General features: G+C 34.2%; 1 protein-coding gene across 2 annotated transcripts in view; it reads right to left on the minus strand.

The window, feature by feature from the left end:
- Positions 1-11,896: 11,896 nt before the first annotated feature.
- LOC149781589 (nuclear receptor ROR-alpha-like) overlaps positions 11,897-27,011 on the minus strand; it is a 64,521-nt gene continuing 49,406 nt past the window's right edge. The window contains exons 7-8 of one of the 2 annotated variants that reach the window (XM_089935641.1): positions 22,856-23,077; positions 11,897-18,344 (exon numbers count right to left, since the gene is read on the minus strand). In XM_089935641.1, the coding sequence (XP_089791767.1) occupies positions 18,094-18,344; positions 22,856-23,077 (473 nt within the window). In that variant the 3' untranslated portion in view covers positions 11,897-18,093. Of the gene's footprint in view, positions 18,345-22,855; positions 23,081-27,011 lie in introns of both variants that reach the window. The other variant, XM_089935640.1, reaches the window with a different exon arrangement.

Genomic DNA, 27,011 nt, shown 5'->3' on the forward strand with positions numbered 1-27,011 from the left:
GACAGACAAACACCAGTCTGATTTTATTATGGAGAATTATGAACCATTCAGGCGGAAAGGCTCTCTATCACATTATGGTGATTCGGCCAATCCCACCCTCCTATGAGTCTTTTATTATCAGGTAATTTGCCTTTGTCTGAAAAAGCCTCTTCTTCTGAAAGTGTTCTTCTTCAGGGAGTAGAGTGTCGTGGAGGCTTGTTTGCCTAATAAATCCTGCCGCGAATAAATCAGTAGAATTAAATTGTCAGATCTCCCAGCGCTGATTAAAGTATGGAAGGTAAAAGATGAATAATAGAAGCTAAATGTACTAAATGGAAAGGATAATGCATATTGACACAGAAAGCGAATGAATACATCACAACACGTCGAATTGTGTTATCGAATGAATTTGTCAGATTTCCACCACTGCATGAAGTATTAAGTTAGCCCTGGATACTTCTAACGAAAGCCCTTGGAATGATATTTAAATTATATCGTTAAGAGTATATGCTCTTAAAATAAGTAACAGAAAAGAGTGAAGACAACAAGCTTTGTAAAATTTATCAAATAATTTATTTCCCTAGAATACAAAAGTGAAAAATGAGAAAAAAGAACTATTGGCATTGCGAATTAAATCCAAATATAATCCAAAAATTAAAGATAAAAGTTCTAGTAATAAAAAGTCCTGAATAAAACTCAATTCAAGTCCCGAAGAGATCAAAAATTGAAGGCGATGACGTTTCTGTTGTAGTCTGCGAAGTACTGATGTGTCAACAGTGTCTTCTTGAATCACAGGAATATTATTCCACGTTTGAATTCAGTATAAAGTCCAATGGATGTCTTAATCCAAGAATTTTGTCAGAACTACGTTTTGTGTTTCCAAAGAAAATAATCACTTGAATTCAATAATTTGAATAAAATTAAATACAGCCTAAACTGGCCACAACATAATATAACTTAAAGTACTAGATGTTAAAACACGACTGGTAAAATCCTCATAGTCACATGATAATATGGTTCTCTGCTTGACCTCAGGTCACATTAGCATTTTCTAAAAACAACCATTACCTAACGGAAAAAAAACATTATATAATGATCTAATGAGTCTTTTTATCACAACATAATAGCCTATAAAATTCACTTAGGAATTTCTAAAACCCTGACCCCGATCACCATATTTACCACTCCTTGTTTACCTGAATAATAATTCGGTTAATAAGCTCATATACATAAAGAAAAATGAAGCCATTATTAGTTGTCTACATAAATGAAAATAAATATTTTATTTTTTAAAAATCAATCCGGTCAAGCAGAAATTAATTCGATGCTGGACAAGGTAAAGTCCAGCAAACAACGTTACGTTAATATAACATGTAATGAAATATTTTTTTTAAAGCTAACATACAAACAATTACATTAAACATACTAATCTCTCTCTCTCTCTCTCTCTCTCTCTCTCTCTCTCTCTCTCTCTCTCTCTCTCTATATATATATATATATATATATATATATATATATATATATATATATATATATATATATATATATATATATATATGTGTGTGTGTGTGTGTGTGTGTGTTGGTTTATATACACAGGCATTTGTTAATTCACCACAGAGCATTAAGCGGAGCGTCCACAAAAAATTATATATATATATATATATATATATATATATATATATATATATATATATATATATATATATATATATATATATATATATATATAGAGAGAGAGAGAGAGAGAGAGAGAGAGAGAGAGAGAGAGAGTAAACTAACTTTGACACCAACATTTGTTTGCCCGCCAATGAGTTGGTGCTGCGAGCATTAAAGGAAAAAAATTAAGTTGATAAGTAAATATTTAACAGATAGACGAAAATAGATAATCAACTAGAAATCAGTAGAATTTAATTACTGATCATTTACAAATGATCGACTTATTATCCGTGTGGTACGATGGCTTTACTGATATTTAAAGATACATTTATTCAAGCTCATCGCATAAACTAATTCCACTTCTTATGCCAAGATACATGCCGATTTTGTATCATTCTAAGTTTGTCTTACACGTGTTTCTTTGTTACGGTGCTGAAATCTCAAGCACAAGTGACAGCTGTGAACCAATTCTGATATTGAAATGTAATGCTCTGTTATCTTTTTTGTTCATTCGAATCACTATGCAGATCAGTATTTATCAAGTAATTGAAAGTACACTCATGTCACAGATGACTCTAGGTTGAAACATTCAATTGCAAACAAATAGCTTTTCTGTACAAAATTGTATCAATCATTTTTCTATCAGCATCTATGCCTTTTTTGTCACTAAGAAAATGGTACATCCACACACGCATGAAAGTAAAGGTTATATTTAATAAAAATACAAGTTTGGTGTAATTCAAACAGGAGTGCAAATTAAATTATTACTTTAACATTTAAATTTGTTTCCTGAATTTTTGCGCAGAGAACGCTGGTAAAAAATACCAAGCAAATAAATAATGTTGTTATTAGTTTGACTTGTACCAAGTGTCCTGCTGTATGTACGGGTGATTGAGATCTATTTGATCAAAAAATATTTCCCCAGTAGAATGTAACACATTTAATATAATGTAGAAAGTTTAACTTTTATGGTAAACTATTGTATATTTTAACAGAACCCGCTATAACAATTTTCCATAATTAAAACTGATTAGATTTAATTTACACCGAGAAATAATGATTGGAACCTTCACACCTTGATGTGGGTAGCAAATATGTAAAATGTAGCGCTTATAACTACTCCGGAGTTAGGTGTCTTCGTGAAATATCCAAAATTATAAACCGTCCTGAAAGTCATTTTTCGGCCTCATTGTGTGGTCTTCAGGGTGATCCCTGACCAAGCAGGTACACATAATCCAAAAGTCAAAACTCTTACTCGCTTTAGATATGCTCGTGCTGAGTTTGCAAGTAACGTTAGAGGCAACATTTATAAAACGAAAGTTTAAGAGAAATTTACATTATTATCAATTGAATCTAAAGTAATCCTGAAAAAGTTCTATTAAAAAAATGAAACGTTCCTTTTAAATTTCATATCCACGAATACACTGGTCCGCGAACGCACATGATTTAACCCATCCAATGATGGAAAGTATGATCCACACTTCGAGATTAATTGAGCCGTGCTCATTTAAGAAACAGGCAATGTGTGGGTGAATTTAACGATGTATAAAATGTAATGTCAAATTCTAATAATCAGATATAAATTGTGATACGACTCTATGGTTATGTACTAAGTAACAGAAAGAAGCCAAACCAACAAGTTTTGTAAAACTTGACAAAACATTTAAATACCAATGTTATAAAATTAACATTTAAGCGGAACTTACAGCTATACGAATTAAATCCAAATAAATCCTGAAAAATGTTATATTAAAGCCCAAAAGAATAAGAAGTTCCTTATATACCTCAGATCCATGAAACTACTGTTCCACCTACAGTCCTGGCGTGTTAACATGGCGTTGTTCAGAACTCTTTTGAATAATTCACAATAAGGCCCATACTAATATTATAGTCCAATGAGCACTTTCTATTTTCACAGAAAAGCCTAAGAAGTATTTCCCCAAATTATCAAAACACAACATTACACATAACTTGCCAAGAAAGTCATAGTCTTGCATCATCATATTTTGTTTTTATTCAATGTAGATTGTAGACTGTAGACAGATTTTTAAGGGAAGCTGTAACTAAATTCGAAGACTGCACTGAGCCATAGACATCTAAATAGTATAGCTATCCATGGACTTCTGTTAAATAGCATCTACGTTATATGTATAGATGCTATATATATTGAAGTCCATGAGCTATCCCTCCAAGGATGGATAACTGAGCCTAGGAAACTTGAGAGCTTGACTATTATACAGTCATCTTTAACATAATACATAAAATAAATTATGTAGCCTACACAAGCATGCAACTTCTTCAACCAGATGAAGTAACCTTAATGCCTTACAAATATTGTACACTTTGATAACAGATTCTTGTTCATTTCAGGCAAATGCCCCCCCCCCCGCCCAATTTGCATGTGCTGTAAAATTGCTGTAGCCTATATACGAAAGCTAGATTATAACCTATCGATTTTTTTCATGAATTCAAAGTGTTATGGTAAATTTGAAATCTGTTAAACAAGTAAAAAAAAATGTATTAAAATTTATTTGTAGACCTTTTAATTTCCATAATTCTATTTTTAGCATAAAAGTCAGCCGTATAAAATATTGTTAGTTGTTGATGGTAGTGGTGGTGGTGGTGGGGGGGGTAAAATTATGGGGGAGGGGGTCACTGAAAGTTTGACAGTTGTTGACCGGGGGGGGAGGGAGGGGGGTAAAAAATTGCCTAAACATTTTTGACGTAATTAATGGACGTCCCCCACGAGGTTAACTTACTTATGTATATATATGTTTTTCACCGGATACTGAGGAGGAGGAGGAGGAGGACCACCCACTTCTCCAAAAATCACCAGATTCTGGAAAATCTTTGGATATTTCTTCTCCTATGGATTCAGAAACAGCCATTCATATTCCTGATAGGAACTTGGCAGGGCAGACTCAGCATGATATTGTTAGCTTACCCGCACCTGCCATCTCTGCACCTGAAACTGACATTAAAAAAAATTCATCAAGTTCATCTAGAGAACATGCACTTCAGGGAAAAGCTGCCACAAATGCCAATGGCGGGGACTCTAAAAATAAAAATGGAGTCAGATTTATGTTAGCTGATGACACAGGGAGAACATTTCATCAAGGTACGCTACTAATTACAATGCGTTATCCAAAGACACTGACGCACAGACAGCTAGAGACAGTGGTGTAGAAACAGATTTATCACATTCTAACTCGGTCACGACTGGCTTAACTCAGTCAGATAGTAGCCTCTCTGATAATCATACCTATCGTTTTGGCAACCAGATGGAGTACATACCTGACTTTGGCTATGAAAATCTGGCTATTCTTGTCCTAATGAACATGCACAGACAGTCACAATATTCTTTGCTGTCGCCAAATGATAGCTTCCAGACCAGTGTCAGTGATAATTTGTTTGATAACTACTACAGTGTTAGTAATAATTCAAATGAACCATCATCAAGTAATGTGCCCACGTGTGATGGAGTTATCTGCAAAGACAAGTTGTGGGAACCACCTATTCTGCATGGTGCAAGTAGCTACCATACACGCAAAACATCTGAATGGCAGTTAGTCGAAAGAGATAGTATGGGTGTTCTTGCTTTGGTCGATGAACGACACAGAAAGGGTCTCTCGAGACGGACATCACTCCCGCCTAGAATTATTCCATTGGATGAGTAGTAAAAATGATGTCGGGGTCCTCATTCTATCACAATTAATAAAACAAGAGACATAGTTTTGTTTTTTTCATTATAAGATGACAGTTGTCTTATTATTCCAATGGTTACTTTTACATGACATTCCAAATGAAATGGCAGCATGGGATAGGAAATAAGACGATATATGTTATGAGTCTGTCAATCATTTATTTCTGTAGATTTCTCATTTAAGGAATGAGTTCGTCAAGGCCATTCGAATATGGAGATTTGTATGTGCAATGTAGAGTTTTAATCAGCAAATATTTTGGATTGATGTTAGAAGTACCATGACAGCATCTTCATCAAACTGACATATTGTAAAATAAATAAAATATGGAAACAGCGCAAGTCACACGTTTCATTTAAATTCAGTTTAACACGTTTCTGTAGTATATAATTACGGTTGACACCACAATTAGTAAACACCTGTCAAATTAAACATTTGCCCTAAATTACATTGGAGCCACCTAGGAAATTGTTCAAGGGAAACAAGTTTTATATACTGAATAATGTATCTGCAGAATAATTTTTGCTGAGAGAATGAATATGTTTTGTGTGCTACTTGCAAGTATGGTCACGATAATGATGAGAATAATTCATTCTAAAAGCATCAAATTGCTAAATTTGATGATTTTCAACAGAGCATTCATCTTCATTCATCATTCCAATTTGATGTTGACGACTTCATCAGGACATGATGTGTCTGTTCCTGTCTGTATTAATAGCCCAGTTAGGTTTGACAGCCGTGTCGGTATTGATAGTCCTGTTGGTATTGATGGCCTTGTTTATATTGATTGCCTTGTCTGTAATAATAGCCCTGTTTGTATTGACAGCCTTGTCTGTATTGAAAATCCTGTTAGTATTAAGGGCCCTGTCTGTATTGATAACCTTGTTAGTATTGACAGCCCTGTTTGTATTGACAACCTTGTTTATATTGATTGCCTTTTTCTGTATTGATAGCCCTGTTAGTATTGACAGCCTTGTCTGTATTGATAGCCCTGTTAGTATTGACAGTCTTGTCTGTATTGATAGCCCTGTTAGTATTGACAGCCCTGTTTGTATTGACAACCTTGTTTATATTGATTGCCTTTTTCTGTATTGATAGCCCTGTTAGTATTGACAGCCTTGTCTGTAGTAATAACCTTGTTAGTATTGACAGCCTTGTCTGTAAAAACAGCCCTGTTAGTATTGAAAGCCTTGACTGCATTGATAACCCTGTTAGTATTGATAGCCCTGTCTGTGTTGATATCCTTGTTGATATTGATTGCCTTGTCTGTATTTATAGCCTTGTCTTATTGACGGCTCTGTCTGTATTGTCAGCCCTGTCAGATGGAATGAGATTCAACGGTTGTTTTTTTTTTTGTTTTGTTTGTTTGGTTGTTCCCTTATTTGATAACCAATTTCTGATAAAATTCATGAATTATATGATAATAATAATAATAATAATAATAATGAGGACTTTGTATAGCGCCTAATCTTCAGAAGCTCTAAGCGCTTTACAACATTAGACAACACCTATAAGATAAAAAAAACATATATAATATGATTACAAAAACAAACACCATGAAATAGAAAACATAAAAAAATAAAAAAAATATGCTGAGAATATTTAAGGTAGGAAACATTATTAGGTCTTTAGTTTTTTTCTTGCAGTCGAAATAAGTGAGTTTTGAGAGCCCTCTTGAATGTGATCACTGTGTCTTTGTGTCTAAGTTCAGTGGGCAATTCATTCCACGTTACTGGGCCTGGTATGCAAAAGAATGCTGTCCATATGATTTTGTTTTCATAGTTGGAATAATGAGCATACGATTGTCAGAAGAGGAGCGTAAGTATCTTGCTGGTATGTACACATGGGTGAGGTCGGATAGGTATGTTGGACAGTGAAACGTAGCACAGAGAACAAATTTTGTGTTTGATTCTGGATCGGATGGATAGCCAGTGTAGGGTACAGAGCAGCGGGGAGGTGTGTTTTGATAGTGGTACTCTAAGTATGATCCGAGCAGTTGTGTTTTTAACTTTTTGAAGTTTCTGGAGTAGATACTGAGATGAACCAGACAGAATTGAGTTACAATAGTCCAGTCTTGAAAGTACTAATGAACACACAAATGTTTTAGTGGCATCAACTGAAAGATATTTGCGATTGGAGCTGATGCGTCTCAGCTCAAGATACGCAGCCTTGCATATGTTCATGACATGTTGGTGCAATGTGAGAGTACTGTCCAGAGTAACACCTAGGTTTCGTAATGATTGTGTGAATGTAATGTTGGTGTTGCTGATATTTATTGTTTGAGACAAATGATGTGAATGAGAAAGATCTGGATAGTTGGACCTTTTAGAATATGCTCTTTTCGGATAACATGTAAGTAACTGAAGCTTTTTCACAGCACATCTGAGCAAAACAACTTAATAATTTATAAGCTGAATCATTTCCAACAAAATGTATATCTTGATGGAGACTGCATGTCCATAAAGAATGTGATGTGTTCTTTTGTAAATGGTTCAGCTTACATATTATCAAGTTGTTTTGCTCAGATGTGCTGTGAAAAGTCCTCAGTCCTCAATATCCAAAGAAGAGCGTATTTTGAAAGTTCCCATTTTTGCAGTCTTCATTAATATATACAGTGTGACCCTGCTATAACACGCTTCGTTATAACATGAATTTTGATATAACACGGTCGTAGTGTGGCTCCCGAAATTTCATATACATGTATTTTTCTCGTACAGGAAAAAAAATATTTCTTAAGAGTAGGAATAAAACGTAAAAAGTTTATTATTATTTTGGGGAAAAGATTGCATAAGAATATTACAAGACGATCGTGGCGTGGCTCCTGAAATTTTATTGTATATATATTCTTCTCGTACACGAAAAAGTAGAGGTTTTTTCTTCTTTTTAAAAGTACGAAAAAAGGAAGTATAAATGTTTATTCTGGGATCGCGTAGGGCTTCGCCAATATCGCAAACTAGGATTTTTTGCCCTTTAATGGCGGCAAAATATACCATCTGGCGATTTTTTTTTATTGGCAACATTGTTGGCTGTTTAAACTTTTATATACAACCATTGGTTAGGAGTGGAGAAATTCAGAGTCCCCATGAAAGGAAGCTGCAAACTGGATATAAAATGCGCTGAAATGTATCTACTGTTACATAAACAAATTCTTTGTCCATGTTGACAAACTATCTAAACAGTACATTGTTATATCATAATCCGCTTATCTTGACATGTAGCATGAGCACTGTATGTTGTGAGATATCTACCTTTTTGTTGTTGACATTTCTGCTAACGGAGATCAAAGGATGAGACACTATCTCGTAATCTATATTTCGTCGGATTTTCGGCCGATCGTTAGTAATTAATATACTTACAAAGACTGGCATTTATATGTGGATGGTAAGTAAAATTGCTCTTCTTTTCATTCAGAATTAAATCTTTCCTAACACTCATATTTTCTGTAATAAACCCTGTCATCAGACCAGAACACCTGCGTCTCTACTGTCCGTTGACCCTTTACTAAATTTCTGACGCATGCGTGGAAGGCAGCATCACACTGCTTCCACTAATTTGAAGAAGAAAAAAATAATACGTTTTACTTATTGGTTTATTCAATAGGCATGGAGGAACAGTAACTAGACTAGTCCAAATGACAGCCAATTCCTTTTTTTTATAAAGATACCCAGATAAAACAGTTTGCTGAAATATTAAAGGAAAACAGATTACCTTTGAATCATCGATTGTTATGAAAGCATGCTCAGCAAATGGAGAAAGAAAATCGATCTCAATCATGCAGTACAATTATTTGATGTTGCCACCACAATAAGAAATGGACATTTGTTTGGTTCACCAAAGCTGCCCTTTAGCGGTGACTTCAATAACGCATGCACCCTTCGTCAAAGAAAGCCGACTACAATCTTCAATAAAAAGAAAGAACTTTGCTTCAAAGGAAGTCAGTACCAAACTTAAATAAAAGTAATGGAATCTGGTGGATTTTTGCATTTTCCAACATGACTGGAACACGTTAACTGTGTCGTGAAAGTTTCCTTTTTGCAGGGAAAACGTTTATGCTTACGAACGCTACCAACGGCGGCTTAAAATTAACCTTTACCGACTTGGTACGTACTGAAAACTAAATGCGCTTCGTCATTCGTTACGTGATTGTGTTGTTTTTCCACTGAATTCAACCCAATATGACCTATGACAAAATTAGTGATTATTTTAAATCCGTGTTTGTGCATATTTTCGATGGAATCACTTGTATTGTGGATTCATTGTATATGATGAGATTCGTCGGCGAGTACAGGGTGTTGATACATGCTATACGTTAGACATGTATATATAAACATTATTCACGTATATGTACCAATTCGTGGTTCTCTAAATAAAGTAAACTATTATAAATGCCTTCTCTACCTAACCGCGCCCCCCCCCCCGGCAATTTGTTGGGGTACATGCATCATTTTCTTCAGCAACTGACCTGGTTGCTTATAACAAGGTCTGGTTCTATGGCTCCCAACTACCGTGTTATAGCAGGGTCACACTGTACAATCATGGCACCAATTTATTTACTCTGTCCGTACAACTAGGGTAAATATATCACTTGAGAGGCAACCAGATGATCGCTCAAGTTGCTAACCATGCATAAATCTAACGGTAGATCTCCATCATCCAGCTAAACCAGTATGCTAAACACCACTAGCAAGAAAGTACAGTGCTCGTCCTGAAACAGATTGTTCTGGCCCACGTTCATACCTTAGTATCATCATAATCAATCCAAAATAAATTTAAATTATACATGGCACAAAAACATCTAATGGAAAGTAGAGACCTCAAATCTCACCATAATTAACCCAATTTCAATGTTTGGTGCTGTTTTGCCAATGCTGGATGTTCCTTTAATGATCAAGTGCCAAACCATCAAAAGATGTGGCAGACTATTGACAGCTGTCTCATCGACCTTTTTTGACTGTAAATCACGTCATAAATTTTCTTAGCAACAACGAGATAAGTTTCTTACAGATTGCAACTTTCCTGATTGATTGTAACTTACACCCATATAACCTGTCCTGATTGTAAAAATTCCCCGTGGGCTAAAGGATCATAGTATTCCTTTGATATTCAGTTACGGTTTTTGTTTTGAGTCATTACCTTGTTATTTCATGAACAGTTTCAAGTTTCTTGTAGGTTTAGTTTTATCATTGTAAAGATATCATCGCATCTCTTGAAAGACTTGAGACTCAAAATTCGTCCCTTGATCAGAGTGTAGTTTCAGTGGCATTCCAAATCTACATAAAAAGCTGACTAAAAATGTTTATGCAATAGTTACTGCTTCATGATCTTGTTAAGCTATCACTTCTGTCTATTTATTAAGAGAAACAAAGATAAGAATTATAAACTTTTTTCCAAATGATCTCTTTGGGAGTGTCCTCAGAATAGTGATTGCTATTCGGTCAAAGGGTTTTCGCCCAAATATAGTGTCCAAATGGGACTCTATTACGACTACCTCCAGGTTTACAGGCAGAACACCTGCCACATTTGCAACAATATGCTTTCAATCCCAGTCAGTTTAATCCAATTTTCAGTCTCTCCATAGATTTCTCAGGCACATTCAGGGATATGTATTTTCTAAGTCACATGTTGATATACATTTTATTATATTCCATATATATGCAAGTATGTATGTGTATATTTACATCTGCATTATATATATCTATGGAGAGAGAGAGAGAAATCTTCATGGGATCTGTTTGATTTGTTTACGAATCAAAAGTGCTGGCGTCTGCGTCCATTGTTTGTTTACAATACAAAGTAGTTCCTTTATGCACGTGAATGCAATATGAAGGTGTGCAATATCGTAAAATACTGAATGATTCTGACAATGTAAAGTTAACAGAGAAACAAATGAGCATATATTATAATGATTAATACTCAATAATGTCTCCTATTTAATATGATTAATAATCAGTACATTCTAATATATAATAAGATTGATGTGCAGTGCTTTTCCAGAAAGCACAAGAGATCAGATACTTTTCTAGGGTTAAAATAGCCATGATTTACATATGCCTTTGTGATCCTTATATAGCTATTTGTCACTCAAAGTAAATAAATTGCCATTACATTCTATTTATTGAATTGCTGACCCTATTTACTGAAAGTAATCCAATGACTCATCTGTTCGGAATAGAGTACTGAGCTGTACTAACTTTATTCTCCCATGCAGAATAGTAATCCCCAGATAGTAGTGAAAATGGGAGACGGGCTTTGATATGCAGTTTTAAGTTACTTGTTTGCACATTCCATTTAGTTTTACTCAAGTTTCATATAAGATATTAATGTAACGAATGCAAACGAAGCATGTGGCCCGTTCCAACAATTTGACACACTTGCCATAATGGAGGACGATACATTTTTAAAGTTTATACAAAGTTACATAAGACCATGTTTTTTTTATTTTTGCCGATTAAGAAAACTATGATGCTGCTACAGTACCAGTATTCATTTTCTTAGAAAAATTTTAAGCAACATTTGTGTTAACTTTGGAACTGGCTGTGAATGAAGGATAAAACCTACTAAATATAACAAACATTTTAATTTCAGAATAAAGCTGTAAATAAGGAAAATAAAAAACTGTATTTTTCAACAAATCTACTTTTTAAATTGTATACCTGCGTCTGAGTTCTATGTATACAAGACCTGAAAGTTTAACTGACGATGTCATGATTTTGTATGCAATATATGTGTGATATGTTGGCTAAACAGTAATTTTTTTTAAAGAAGTCATTGTGAAATGTATGTACAAACAAGAAATGTAGACATTTAAACAATAAGTATACACTTATTTCAAGCTTTCTCCTCATTTACAATAATATTTTACTTTACAATGTGGTTTATGTGATTAATGAAAGCATAGTATCGCAACATTGAAACATGATAATGAAATATTAAAACAAAATTATACATAAAATATTTTAATAATGTCAGCCATTAACTTCTTAGCATTTACAGCAAAAACATGTTGCTGTATTCTTGCAAATCAACAAATGAGAATAAAAATGTATGGACATGTTGGCATTAATGACGGGAGTATGTAGATAAAGGACTTTAACCTTTGCACAGATGGTATGTATTTGTAATAGGTAAATATGTACCAGAGAGAAAACAGCTAAAAGTGAAAACACAAGTAGTGATTAGGTAACTCTCTTACTTGTAATTATATACTTATGGACCGCCTCAAAAATATCCTCGCTGCCCTCAACTGACCCTTTAATAACAAAAGTTATATCTGTCCTATTGCTATTCTTTCTCCTTGATAGTAGGCCATACACAATGTATAGATCCATATATACAAATATATGAACAGTTTTGTTATTATTGAATATTTCACTGGCATTTCTTGACAAATAAATTTAATCACATTTGGATTGTAATATAGTTTCAAAAAATGTAAAGATATATGCAATATATACATATAAATGTACATACAAAAAACATACATACATGTATACATGCATAGACATTCAAGCCTATGCATTCGTATACATATATGTATATACACATACAAATACATGCCATCATAAACATGCAAACTTACAAATACATATATGCATATTGCTTAATCAAATAATGTTTTGGGAAGAGAGCACCAAGGAAATCCCGTGTAGAAAATATTGACAATAGTAGTAACTGCTCAAGACTTAAAAATGACATTAAGGAAAATACACCTTTGGATTAAACCTAATAAGTATATAGGTTCAAAAGCAGTTAGTACATCTGAGATAAAGGTGAAACTGCTTATCAACTTGAGTATTAATTCTGTCATTAACAGCATCGTCACCAAAGAAAAGCATGTAGAGGTCAATATGACCGGGAAGTTTGAACAGGCCATCCATCAGGAGAATTAGAGGATTACGGCATAGTTTACATGCATAGTGGCATGCTGTTTTGGTTGATTTGATGCAACCATTCCATGGATTGGCAACAGTCCTGACCAAATATAAATCTGCCATAAGCACTGAATTGCTATTCATTGGTGTAGTGTGTATGACAGACATTTGTCTTTCAGCTATGGAGTACTAGGCTGGCAACATTTTCTTTTTATTTAACTCTTTTTGGAAGATATATGTAGAATTGGGGATTCTTTTATTTTGGGGTAGGTTGTTCTATAATTTGATAGTAATGTGAAAAATGGATTTATTTGTTAGCCATAAACAACAAAATAGTACTTCAAACTTAAAACTATTTCTTAAAGAATATCTATGGCCCCCATGTTGAGCAACCATTAGTGGAATAAGTTCATTAAAAAAGTATGGTGTCATATGATTAACAATTTAAAAATGTAAAAATGTTGTGGACTTTTATAAGCTCTTTTAAGGTAACCAGCCACATTCTCTTAATCGAACATCAGAGCTAACACTTCTGCTAAGTTATGTTACAATTTTTGCTTTTCCTTTTGCATATTTTCAAGTCAAATAGAATTGGTTACGGTACACCCATCCTATGCTACAACAGCATACTCTAATATTGATCTCATGAAAGTTTTATATTTTGTTTAGCGAATTTCTATTAACTTTTAACTATAGTGCATTCACTATTCCTATCATCACTGATGCATTATGGATAAGTTCTTCAATGTGGTTTTGTCGATTATCATCTCATGTAAAAGTTACTCCATGGTATTTACGATTACTGACAAAGCAATAGATGGTATTACCTTAAAAAATTTGATTAGAACATTCAGTAGGTGAGGCATTTGTGAAAATACCACTTCTATTTTTGATGAATTTAATGAGACAAACCATTGTTTAGTCTATTTATGCGATCTTTCAAGGTCTTGATTCATTTGATTTTCAATAATATTAATTGCTGATGTAGTAAAAAAAAATGAAAATAAAAACAGCCAAATTTATACAAAGGACACCATAAGGCATATCACTATGTGTAATTTTGTAGTTTTTTCTTCTTCTCCTGTTCTTAATAATAATTTTAAACATCATGTGGCATCAGTGTTAAATTCAAAATATGGTCCTTTATACAGTTGTAGTATATAACACTTGGATTGATGTAAAAACTTAATAATGCCAAACTCTGACTCTTCTCTGAGCAAAACTGTTACCTGTTCCATAATAAATAAATATTAAGTGAATTTTCATTAGAAATAAAATTATTAAACTCATCCAAACATGTACAGCTCTCACAAAACTGGAAAATTGTTTTACTTGTTTCATAAATTTTTTTTGAAGCAAACTTTACACTTTTAATCCTTTATTATATATGCATAGCTGCCAATAAAAATACTGACTGCTTGTGACAAAAATACTGATTTTCAGGAACAAATACTGATTTTTAAAATTTTAATGCATATGTAACTATTTACAACATATACAACCATCAGTAAAGCAGGACAGTGCTTTACATAATTATTTAATGTCAAAGATGCATGTGTTGTACCATGTTCCATTCAAAAGGTGCATGAGTGCAACACACTCGGACACAGGCTTTTTATAGTACCCTTTTCCACACCTTATCTTTTTCCCAATCATTATCAATTTGAATGTTTCTACTTTCATTGATGATCTCAATTCTGTGTTATTTTCTTATTGAACCATTTTCATTCTAGCATACGAGTAATCCTTTGTGATTTTACTGTCTGGAAAATGTTTATTACCTCTTTCGTGCTCTTTATTTCATGGGCGCCTCCATGCCTAATAGCAAAATCACATTACACAATTTGCAAAACATAGTCTCCTTTACTAGATGGTTTCACAAATCTAAACAAGATGGCACAATTGTCCTTCCAGTTCTGTTTTCTTGTCTTTCCTGGAGAAAATTCTGAATATTCTGCTTTCCTATTCAACATGATTTGAACTTGAATGTTACAAAGATGAGATACAGTGACAGCACTAACTGTTTGCGAAATCCAATATGGCGAATAAAGACAGGCATTGTAGCCTCGATTTTAAATGAACCAATCCTACTGTAGAACTGTATTCCTATATACATGCGATACATTTCTATCAGAATGGAACCGAGTGCCCGTTCTAAACTGAAAATTGCAAAGAATTTTTAAATAATTTTTATATATTAAAAGAAAAACTTATTTTTTGCCCAAGAAACGTACACCTGTAAACAGGTCCAAAATACGGGACAAATATGGAAAAAACGGGACACTTGGCAGATATGATATATGCATTTGTTTTTGGACTTGAACAATTTACATCGAGAATACATGTTAATGACATTATCTTTTAAACTGATCATTAGATATATTTTACTTATTTAATCACAATTTTAAGGGGTATGATTACGTTGCAAAGAAGAATTTTATTCCGTAGTAACCAGTATCAACTTAACTATAACAATGAATGTATACATTTGTCTATGTTTAAATCAGATATTTAACATGATTACTTACAAATAAGGTAGTTTGTAAAGAAAGCAATAACTAATTAAAAAAGTATCTCCCTTCAATGTGTAAATGTATTATTTAAACCACTGCTTCCAAACCTCTGGGACGCTTAAGAAAATGGGAATTTATTTTAGATAGGAATTGTATAAAGACCTTGCATTATAAAAATTGTTAGGTCATTGTTAGTTTCTATGAATGATACATGCCAGTGATATAAGGTAGTTTCTGTGACAGTTACATGCCAGTAATGTATGGTAGTTTCTGTGACAGTTACATGCCAGTGATATATGGCAGTTTCTGTGACAGTTACATGCCAGTAATATATGGTAGTTTCTATGACAGTCACATGAGAATGATATATGGTAGTTTCTATAAATAATACATGCCAGTAATATATGGAAGTTTATATGGATACATGCCAGTGATATATGGTAGTTTATATGGATACATGCCAGTGATATATGGTAGTTTCTATGAATGATACATGCCAGTGATATATGGCAGTTTCTGTGAATGATACATGCCAGTGATATAAATAAAGGAGCCAATCAATCAGAATGAAATGGTACAAGCCAGTATATCATCTTTTTAAAGGTGATATTTATCATAAAAGTAATTTTTAAGCATTTTATTAAGGAAATAAGATGACTTTGACAATTTTAAAAAGTTCATGAACACATTTTTAAGAAAAGCCTTATGTGCTGACGATAGGTTAAAGGTCATTTTGAGATAAGTTGTGTGATAATTTCCCCAGCAGTTGCTTAAGGGCACCAGTGAAAATGGTACTGCAACCAGTTTCTGGCAAAGCACTAAGAAATCAATGCACAGCGCGATGCTTTTTTCTACAGAAGAATTAAAAAAATGTAACAGCCAAAGTCATTATATTGTCTACCTGGATGAGACTTTGATTAATACAAACCAAAGAGTGAATGGGTTATGGTTGGAAGGACTAAACCAACATAATGCAAGTGGTCCAGACCAAATACAATGATCTCTTGTCTTGAAGAAAATGTCATCAGTCATCACACCAGCTCTCACTTTAACCTTTCATGCATCACATGATCAAGGTCAAGTTCCAGAAAACTGAAAGGAGTACATCACTCTGCTACTCAAGAAGGGAGACAACTATAGACCATTGTCCTTGATATCAATCTGCAAGAATAATGCTGCCAACTATAGACCATTGTCCTTGATATCAAGCTGCAAAGAATAATGCTGCCAACTATAGACCATTGTCCTTGATATCAAACTGCAAGAATAATGCTGCCAACTACAGACCATTGTCCTTGATATCAAGCTGCAAGAATAATGCTGCCAACTATAGACCATTGTCCTTGATATCAAACTGCAAGAATAATGCTGCCAACTATAGACCATTGTCCTTGATATCAAACTGCAAGAATAATGCTGCCAATTACAGACCATTGTCCTTGATATCAAACTGCAAGAATAATGCTGTCAACTATAGACCATTGTCCTTGATATCAAACTGCAAGAATAATGCTGCCAACTACAGACCATTGTCCTTGATATCAAACTGCAAGAATAATGCTGCCAATTACAGACCACTGTACTTGATATCAATCTGCTGTTGTCTGAAGACTTAGATGCTCATCAATTACTCGGTATTGCCCTGTCACCTGTATATTTAGCACTGCCATGATGTTTCTTTGCAAAACCTTTTCACAAAATTTAAAATATCTTTTGAAAGAAAAATGTTTGCAAACTGTTTAATGTTCTTAAAACTGGTGATCTTCAGCTGCGCTTCATAAAAACAACTTTAATTAGAAAATGACGAAAATGACCATCAGAAGGGATGAGAAGGCAAAGCACAGGGCCCAAATATGATAGATGAAGCTCAGGGAGGCTTTATGTTTGTCTAAACCTTATGATTCATGAGATGTACTTTCCATTACTATACCAATTTACCATATATGTTTGCTTATAAGCAGATTCAAACTACAAACAACACAGACCCTGATATGCAGTTGCATAATGTGCCAGCAGATCAGGATCTATATTGTTTGTTCTATGTTCTACTGATTATTCCTAATGAACTGCACACACCCAGATCTACCAGAAACTGATAAGGCAGCTGATCTGGGTCTATGCAGTTTGCAGTTGGATATGACTAATTTACAAGTATATCCAGCATATATTGTTGTTTATTATAAACATAACACATGTGGTAGCTGATGACACAGAAGCTCTGACCATGAATCTCTAAAAATTTACAGTGGATCAACTCGTGTGGTTAGACAGCCTTAGTATAAATGTATATCTAAGATAGGCTGTGCCTGTTGTGCTTCGGCAAGATTGTGGTTGATGACTACCACAAAATAAGACGTTTCATCAATGACATCTATATATCATCCACAGAAAGTAGCTCTGTCCACAATGGAAATTTTTTGTCTAAATCCCAGTCACTGATAAAGGTCTTGTTATGTTTCCATGTAAGTTCTGTCAGCTCACGAATAGGTGCCAATCTGTCAAGTAGAGCTGAAAGTCGTTGTTTTGGATTATCATAAAATTTCTGGAGTGTGTGTTCAAGGCACGTAACATATTTCATCTGCAGCTGCTCAACCTTCTCTCCATGTTCCAAATCACATCGGTCTGAGGAGAAATAAAATATGTATCAGCTGTTGAAGAATCAGTTAAAACTTGTACGAAGAGAAGCTTGAATGACTTACAATCACAAATCTCCACAATCTTTACTACATGTACATCTATGTTACTACATGTATGTCTGTGTTACATGTACATTTATATTACTACATGATCAGTACATCCTTGTTACATGTACATTTATATTACTACATATATATCTATGTTACAACATGTACATCAATGTTACTACATGTACATCTGTTACATGTACATCTATATTACTACATATATATCTATGTTACAACATGTACATCAATGTTACTACATGTACATCTGTTACATGTACATCTATATTACTACATATATATCTATGTTACAACATGTACATCAATGTTACTACATGTACATCTGTTACATGTACATCTATATTACTACATATATATCTATGTTACAACATGTACATCAATGTTACTACATGTACATCTGTTACATGTACATCTATATTACTACATATATATCTATGTTACAACATGTACATCTATGTTACTACATGTACATCTGTTACATGTACATTTATATTACTACATGTACATTACATCTTTGTTAATGTATATCTTTACTGCTATATGTATATCTATGTTACAACATGTACATCTATGTTACAACATCTACATCTATATCACTACATGTTCATCTATGTTATTACATGTATGTCTTTATTACTACAAGTCCTGAGCTGGTATTTCATTCCACCACTCAGTCTATAACATAGATCGAAAGAATCATTTCTTTTGCTAAATATTCAGTTTCATAGCAAAGTATAACATACATCATCATTACATTTATGGGGAAATACTTTTTTTTTGTTTGGTATGGATATTTTTCTTGATAATATCATGGATATATTACCAAACAAATAACAAAATACCGATTGCTTTAAACTCATAGAAAATCATTTAATAAAAAAAATATCTGGTTATAATTTTTTATATTTCTTATATATTTACTACTCTTTACCTATTGGGGAGATGAAATTTATTTGGTTAAAGCATGTTTCAAAATTTACAAAACCACATTTATTTATTTTATGTTAGTCTCATGGACTAACATAAAATAAATAAATGTGGTTTTGTAAATTAGTGGATTTTTCAAAAGAAATAAATGTTATAACTTACTGGAGTGAATTCAATTTTATTTTTTCACTGTAGTCAATAGAAATTTATAACATTATCACCAAATATTTTAGCCTGACATGTTTTAAGTTGCTTGGTAAACACAGCGATCTAACACACATGTGTCACAAGATCCAATCCCACAATGTATTTTATTTTAAAATACATAATACGTATGTGATTTTTTAAAACCTGAATTAGGAAAGAATTATGCTACTGTTTATTCTCTATGTGAATTTAAACAAAATACAAAGTAGAACATAAAGAGTAAACAGCTGGTGTTACTGTAAGAAATCTGATACACATTTCAGCTAGCCAGTATGTTTGTGCACCAGAAAAAGGAAAATTTGCATGTACTGAGTAAATAACAGACATACTTCATCTTGTAGTGAAAACTTTTGACTAGTATTTTCACCCACTCAGTGAAATATATTAACTCATATCAATCCATTAGGGGCCCCGAGTGGCCAAGTGGTCTAAAGTGCTTGCCGTTACAGATCACTGCCATCTCACCTCTCTCTGCACCGGTTCGAGTCTCGGATTCAGCCAATGTGGGTATGGGAGAAAGCTTGCCAGTAGCTTTTCGTGGGTTGGTGGTTCTTTCCATAGTTTTCCCAGGTTCTTCCTCCACCATTAATACTGGCCGCCATGTATAGCCTATCATGCGATGAAAAATGGCATTAAACCAATATCTTCAATACATTCTGAGTTCAGTTCCATCTGAATAAGGTATCAAACATAGTAGTCTGACAATATCATGCCATGGTAGAATTACAATACAGATTCACCTATCAAGACCCAAGGCACAATCTAAGCCATCATCATTGGTGGCTCAGTCTCAGGAGACCATGCGAATAGTGCCTTTGGGGTGTCATCTGTCTCTGGGGTTCTGGCATCATCTGCTGTGGCTGTGCAGGCCTATGCATGAGTGACAGCCCATAATGCAGCTGGTGCAGACATACTGGGAAGTCTGAGTTGCTGTGGTTGCTGCCATGCTCTTCTTTCTCTCATGTTTCTCTGCCGTCAGCTGGCCTCTCCTCACATCAGAGACTGAGTGCCATGCCCTTGCTTACAATCAATCTCTAGGTGCCTCAGTCCTCAGCCTGCACTTCCCAGCCATTGGGTGAAATGTTGCATGCCTTTATGTCCCTCTTGCACACATCCTTGAAATGGAGTGAGGGGCAGCCAACTCTTTTGGTGCCAGTGGCCAGCTGTCCATATAGGATGTCCTCTGGCAGTCTCCCATCCTCCATGCATCGGACGTGTCCCAGCCATCGAAGGTGTCATTTGCTCAGCAGGGAGTACATGCTGGGGATACTTGCATGCTGCAGGATCTTACTGTGTGGGACACAGTCTTGCCAGCTGATTTTCAGAATGTGTTTTAGGCACTGTATAAGGAATAAGGAGCTGTTACTGTAAAGCTGGAAACATATTTAAAAGTTCGGTATCCGGAACGTGCAGCAATGACAAACATTATGTTCAACTGAAAAATTTGTAAAGTACGTGTAGACTTTATTTACCATTAATACAGTTGCAAACTTTTTAGTTCCAAACCCTATGGAACTCAATGGCTTGTTGCTATCTCTCAACCTGATGTAATTCTTGGAAATTCTTTTTTGCATTTCACATGACGATGGCAATTATATTTCCCGCCATGAGTCATACTCAAATTGGCACATGACGTCTAATAAACATAATTGTGTCCCTTCCAGCTTATATTCACAAGAATCTGAATATTCCTTTTATTTTTCTGTGTTGATTAGTAACACTTTTCAAGAGGCTTATTTCATCTTTTGTCTTTAATATGTATTGCTTGCTGGATGCCATTTTTAAAAAAAATTCCATGATCAACAGTTTGATCATGCAGACACTTCACATGAATAAATATGTGAAGCTTAAAGCATCTGATGTGCTGCTGTAAAGTTAGTCTGGTTCTCTGACCAATTTCACTACTTCTAATATGAAAGCCAGATCCAAATCAAACATGGATGAACAAATTTTCCGGATTTTTCGGCAATTATCATTTTTCTGTAGTTTTTGCTTGTATGCCAGAAGTCCGTAAGTTAAGGGTAAATTTCGTAAGACTTACGGCAAAATCATAAGAGTTATCTACCTTTGTGCCTTATTTAATACATGTACAGGTCATATAATCTTGTGCAATATTTAATACATTTACACATTATGTACACGTGTATCTTATTTAATACATGTACATCATATGGTATAATGATTATTTAATACATGTACAAGTTAAATACCTTTGTGCAATATATAATACATGTATACTTTATGTATACGTCTAGCTTATGTAATACATGTAGAAAGTAAATGTTGAAAAAGTTTGCTGAGAGATGATCTTTAAGTGTGTAAGGAGCTACTCTAGTCCTGTTTCTAAAGCCTACACAAGAAATGTATCAATAAAAATTGCTCCCTCATTAAGCTATATTTCATTAGTTCCTACTGCTATCATAGATTTGAGATTATACTGTACTTTTTAAAATTTGTTCCATATTAAACCTGATGGTTGCCACCTGGTATTTCCTAATTTGAAACATAATTTTACCTCTAGACCCTTCTGCCATCTATGTTCTACCCACTCCCCCACCCCCACCTCCAGTGATCCATCTCATATGTCTGACTGTAACGAACAACTGTATATATCAAAGATCCTAATATTATGTATTCTGCTGCACAATTCCAACACATGAGCTGAAACTTGTCAAATGACCATTGGCTAACATGACATGTCAGTCACTGGACATAAAGTGCCAATATTGTTCCTATACAACTGTTTGGTCATCATGACTTCCCCAACTGTTTAAACCCTCCACAAAGAAGAAGAAAAACAGATGTGAAAACTTATCTCATGGATTTGAAAAAAAATCTATAATGTACATATTTCAAATTTTTGGTACACCTTGTTGCCTTAGTCATAAATATAGGTAATAAAATTTACATAAGTTTAAGTCTGGAGTGGAGATTTATAAAATATTTACAAGTTCAAGTGTGGAGTTGAGATCTGTTATTATACTATTTCAAGTTTGGAATGGAGACCTATCATAAATAAAGTAATGCATTTTATACAAGCTCAGATGTGAACTGGAGATCTGTCATAAACACAGTGACACATTTTGCAAGTTCAATTGTGGAGAATATATCTTTCTTAAGTGCAGTAACAGATTATACACGAATTCAAATGTAACATTTTAAGGAGTAATTTGTATAATCGATGCTTCCTAACTTGTATGATTTATCATAACTGTACTTTATATATTAATGTATGTTCTTATAGGAATAAAATTTGTACACCTTTATGCCCATATTTTATATGATAAATCCATTTACCTTTTGACATGAAGACAATTGCCCTGAGTAAAGCCACTTCTTCCACTGAGAGTTTCAACCGTTTCAAGGACTCTGCCAATTTCATTTCAGCAAGAAGAAGGTCCTCTGGAGCCAGTTTCTGAACGTCATTTAAATGTAATCTTAAGTCACCTGCTGCTCCAACTACACCTAGTTTGATGTCCATCTTCTGATAGTGACCAAGGAACCAGAATTCGTAGCGTGCTGCTGTAAATAGACACAATCAAAGTACTGAAAATAATGAGATTATATTGATCCATGGTGAATTTATTGACAATTTTGCAAACGGATTTTAGTTTAAAGTTAGATAACTCAACTTTGAAAAGCTAGACAATCAGCACTATGTATGCACTTGAATATGCACCATATATGCACTTGGACATGCACCATATATGTACTTGAACATGCACCATGTATGTATTTGGACATGTACCATATATGTATTTGGACATGTACCATATATGTACTTGAACATGAACCATGTATGTACTTGGACATGCATCATATATGAACTTGAACATGAACCATGTATGTACTTGGACATGCATCATATATGAACTTGAACTTGAACCATGTATGTACTTGGACATGTACCATATATGCACTTGGACATGCACCATGGATACAACTGAACATGCAGCATATGTACACTTGGACATGTGCTATAATTACATGTGAGCATGCACCATATATGTACTTGGAAATGTACCATATATGTACTTGGACATGTCCCATATATGTACTTGGACATGTACCATATACGTACTTGAATATGCACCATATATGTACTTGGATATGTACCATATATGTACTTGGACATGTACCATATATGTACTTGAACATGCACCATGTATGTACTTGGACATGTACCATGTATGTATTTGGACATGTACCATATATACAACTGAACAGGCAGCATATATGTACTTGAACATGCACCATGTATGTACTTGGACATGTACCATATATGCACTTGGACATGCACCATGGATGTACTTGGACATGTACCATATATACAACTGAACATGCAGCATATATACACTTGGACATGTGCTATAATTACACCTGAGCATGCACCATATATGTACTTGGACATGTACTAAATATGTACTTGGACATGCACCATATATGTACTTGGACATGTACCATATATGTACTTGGATATGCACCATATATGTACTTGGACATGTACCATATATGTACTTGAACATGCACCATGTATGTACTTGGACATGTACCAGGTATGTACTTGGACATGCACCATGTATGTACTTGAACATGCACCATATATGTACTTGGACATGTACTAAATATGTATTTGGACATGCACCATATATGTACTTGGACATGTACCATATATGTACTTGGACATGTACTAAATATGTACTTGGACATGCACCATATATGTACTTGGACATGTACCATATATGTACTTGGACATGTACCAGGTATGTACTTGGGCATGCACCATGTATGTACTTGAACATGCACCATGTATGTACTTGGACAGGTACCATATATGTACTTGGACATGTACCATATATGGACTTGGATATTACCATATATGCACTTGGACATGCACCATGGATACAACTGAACATGCAGCATATGTACACTTGGACATGTGCTATAATTACATGTGAGCATGCACCATATATGTACTTGGGCATGTATCATATATGTACTTGGACATGCACCATATATGTACTTGGACATGTCCCATATATGTACTTGGACATGTACCATATATGTACTTGAATATGCACCAGATATGTACTTGGATATGTACCATATATGTACTTGGACATGTACCATATATGTACTTGAACATGCACCATGTATGTATTTGGACATACACAATGTATGCACTTGAACATGCACCACATATGTACTTGGACATGTACCACATATGTACTTGGACATGCACCATATATGTACTTGGACATGCACCATATATGTACTTGGACATGTACCATATATATACTTGGACATGTACCATATATGTACTTGGACATGTACCATATATGTAACTGAACATGCAGCATATATGCACTTGGACATGTGCTATAATTACACCTGAGCATGCACCATATATGTACTTGGAAATGTACCATATATGCACTTGGACATGTACCATATATGTACTTGGACATGCACCATATATGTATTTGGACATGCACCATATATGTACTTGGACATGTACCATATATGTACTTGGACATGCACCATATATGTACTTGGACATGCACCATATATGTACTTGGACATGTACCATATATGTACTTGGACACGCACCATAAATGTGCTTGGACATGTAACCTTATATGTACTTGGACATACACCATATATGCACTTGAACAAGTACCATATATGTACTTGGACATGTACCATGTATGTACTTGGACATGTACCATGTATGTACTTGGACATGTACCATATATGCAGTTGGATATGCATCATGGATGTACTTGGACATGTACCATATATACAACTGAACATGCAGCATATATGCACTTGGACATGTGCTATATAATTACACCTGAGCATGCACCATATATGTACTTGGAAATGTACCATATATGCACTTGGACATGTACCATATATGTACTTGAACATGTACCATGTATGTACTTGGACATGTACCATATATGTACTTGAACATGTACCACGTATGTACTTGGACATGTACCATATATACATTTGGACATGTGCTATGATTACACCTGAGCATGCACCATATATGTACTTGGACATGCAGCATATATGTACTTGGACATGTACCATATATGTACTTGAACATGTACCATATATGCAACTGAACATATACTACATATGTACTTGGATATGTACCATATATGTACTTGAACATGTACCATATATGCAATTGAACATGTGCTATATATGCACTTGAATGTGCACCATAAATGCACATTAATATTGTTACTGGAGTTAGGCTTTTTTTTTTTGATTATTATTATATGTATTCAACAATAAGTAAGATCCTACTGCACACTTCATAGACCCATATCTGTCACTGCATAATGTGCAAGCATAACATGGTCTATGCAATTTGTTAAGAGTAGTTGGTCTCAACAAGCATCCATTATTTGCCAGCATATTATGCAATAGACGATCAATCACAGTCACTGCTGTTTTCCAGTGGGATCTGACCCATGAGCGTGTATATCTGGTAGTTAAAACAGTCGTCAATAATTGGAATGTTTTCAGGAATCTGATTTTGTTGATTGAACTGATTATCTGGTAAAGATGTGATAAAAGAGAACAGGGCAAAATCAATAAATATAATCTGTATTAATGTTTATTTCTTAACCCAAGTGAAATTAATGATTATGCCTCAATGAAGCTTTTAGTAGACTTCAGTAGCCAATAAAAACTATCATGCAGAAAACACATTCAAATGAAAGTGATTCTGACACAAAAATGCTGGCCCCTTTTCTGAGTATAGTTTCTTTTTTAATACACTGACAATTTTGGAGCATTTAGTTGGCACTATAAGAACAATATTATACAGATATGTTGTTAAACCATGCACATACACACACACACACACACACACACACACACACACACACACACACATATGCATACATACAAAGGAGCAATCTTTTCTATGATTTCAAATTAGAGGTATTATAATATATATTTAATAAAATGAAAAGTACATATTTTTTAATAATTGTTATTACAATCTGTTTCAGAAGCTATTATTGTTGCCCAAACCTAAAAGCCATTTCCACTGTCACATGAAAAGTTGGTCCTTGAAAGACCATGGAGTGACATCCATTATTAAAATCAGCCTTTGAGAAACCTCGGAGTGATATCCATTATTAAAATCATGGTTCAAGCATCAGTAATTATCTTGATTAGCCACTTCAGCTGAGGCCTTATAAATCATGTAGTATACAGTCAATTCATCTAATTCCAATAGTCATTCATATTTACAGTACACAGTTAACCCAATGAGGGCAACCTATCATGATATAAAATGATTGTATAGTCATTAATATAGAAAATTTGCCATTGGATAAACATATAAGTATTTCTATATCCAATGCACTGGTCAGAAAACCCCTTCTGTGTACATTAGGGTGCATATATTGTACCACTGAAAAATACT

Source organism: Sinohyriopsis cumingii, chromosome 15 (assembly GCF_028554795.1).
Source record: "Sinohyriopsis cumingii isolate HCF-2022 chromosome 15, ASM2855479v2, whole genome shotgun sequence".
NCBI lineage: Eukaryota > Metazoa > Mollusca > Bivalvia > Unionida > Unionidae > Sinohyriopsis > Sinohyriopsis cumingii.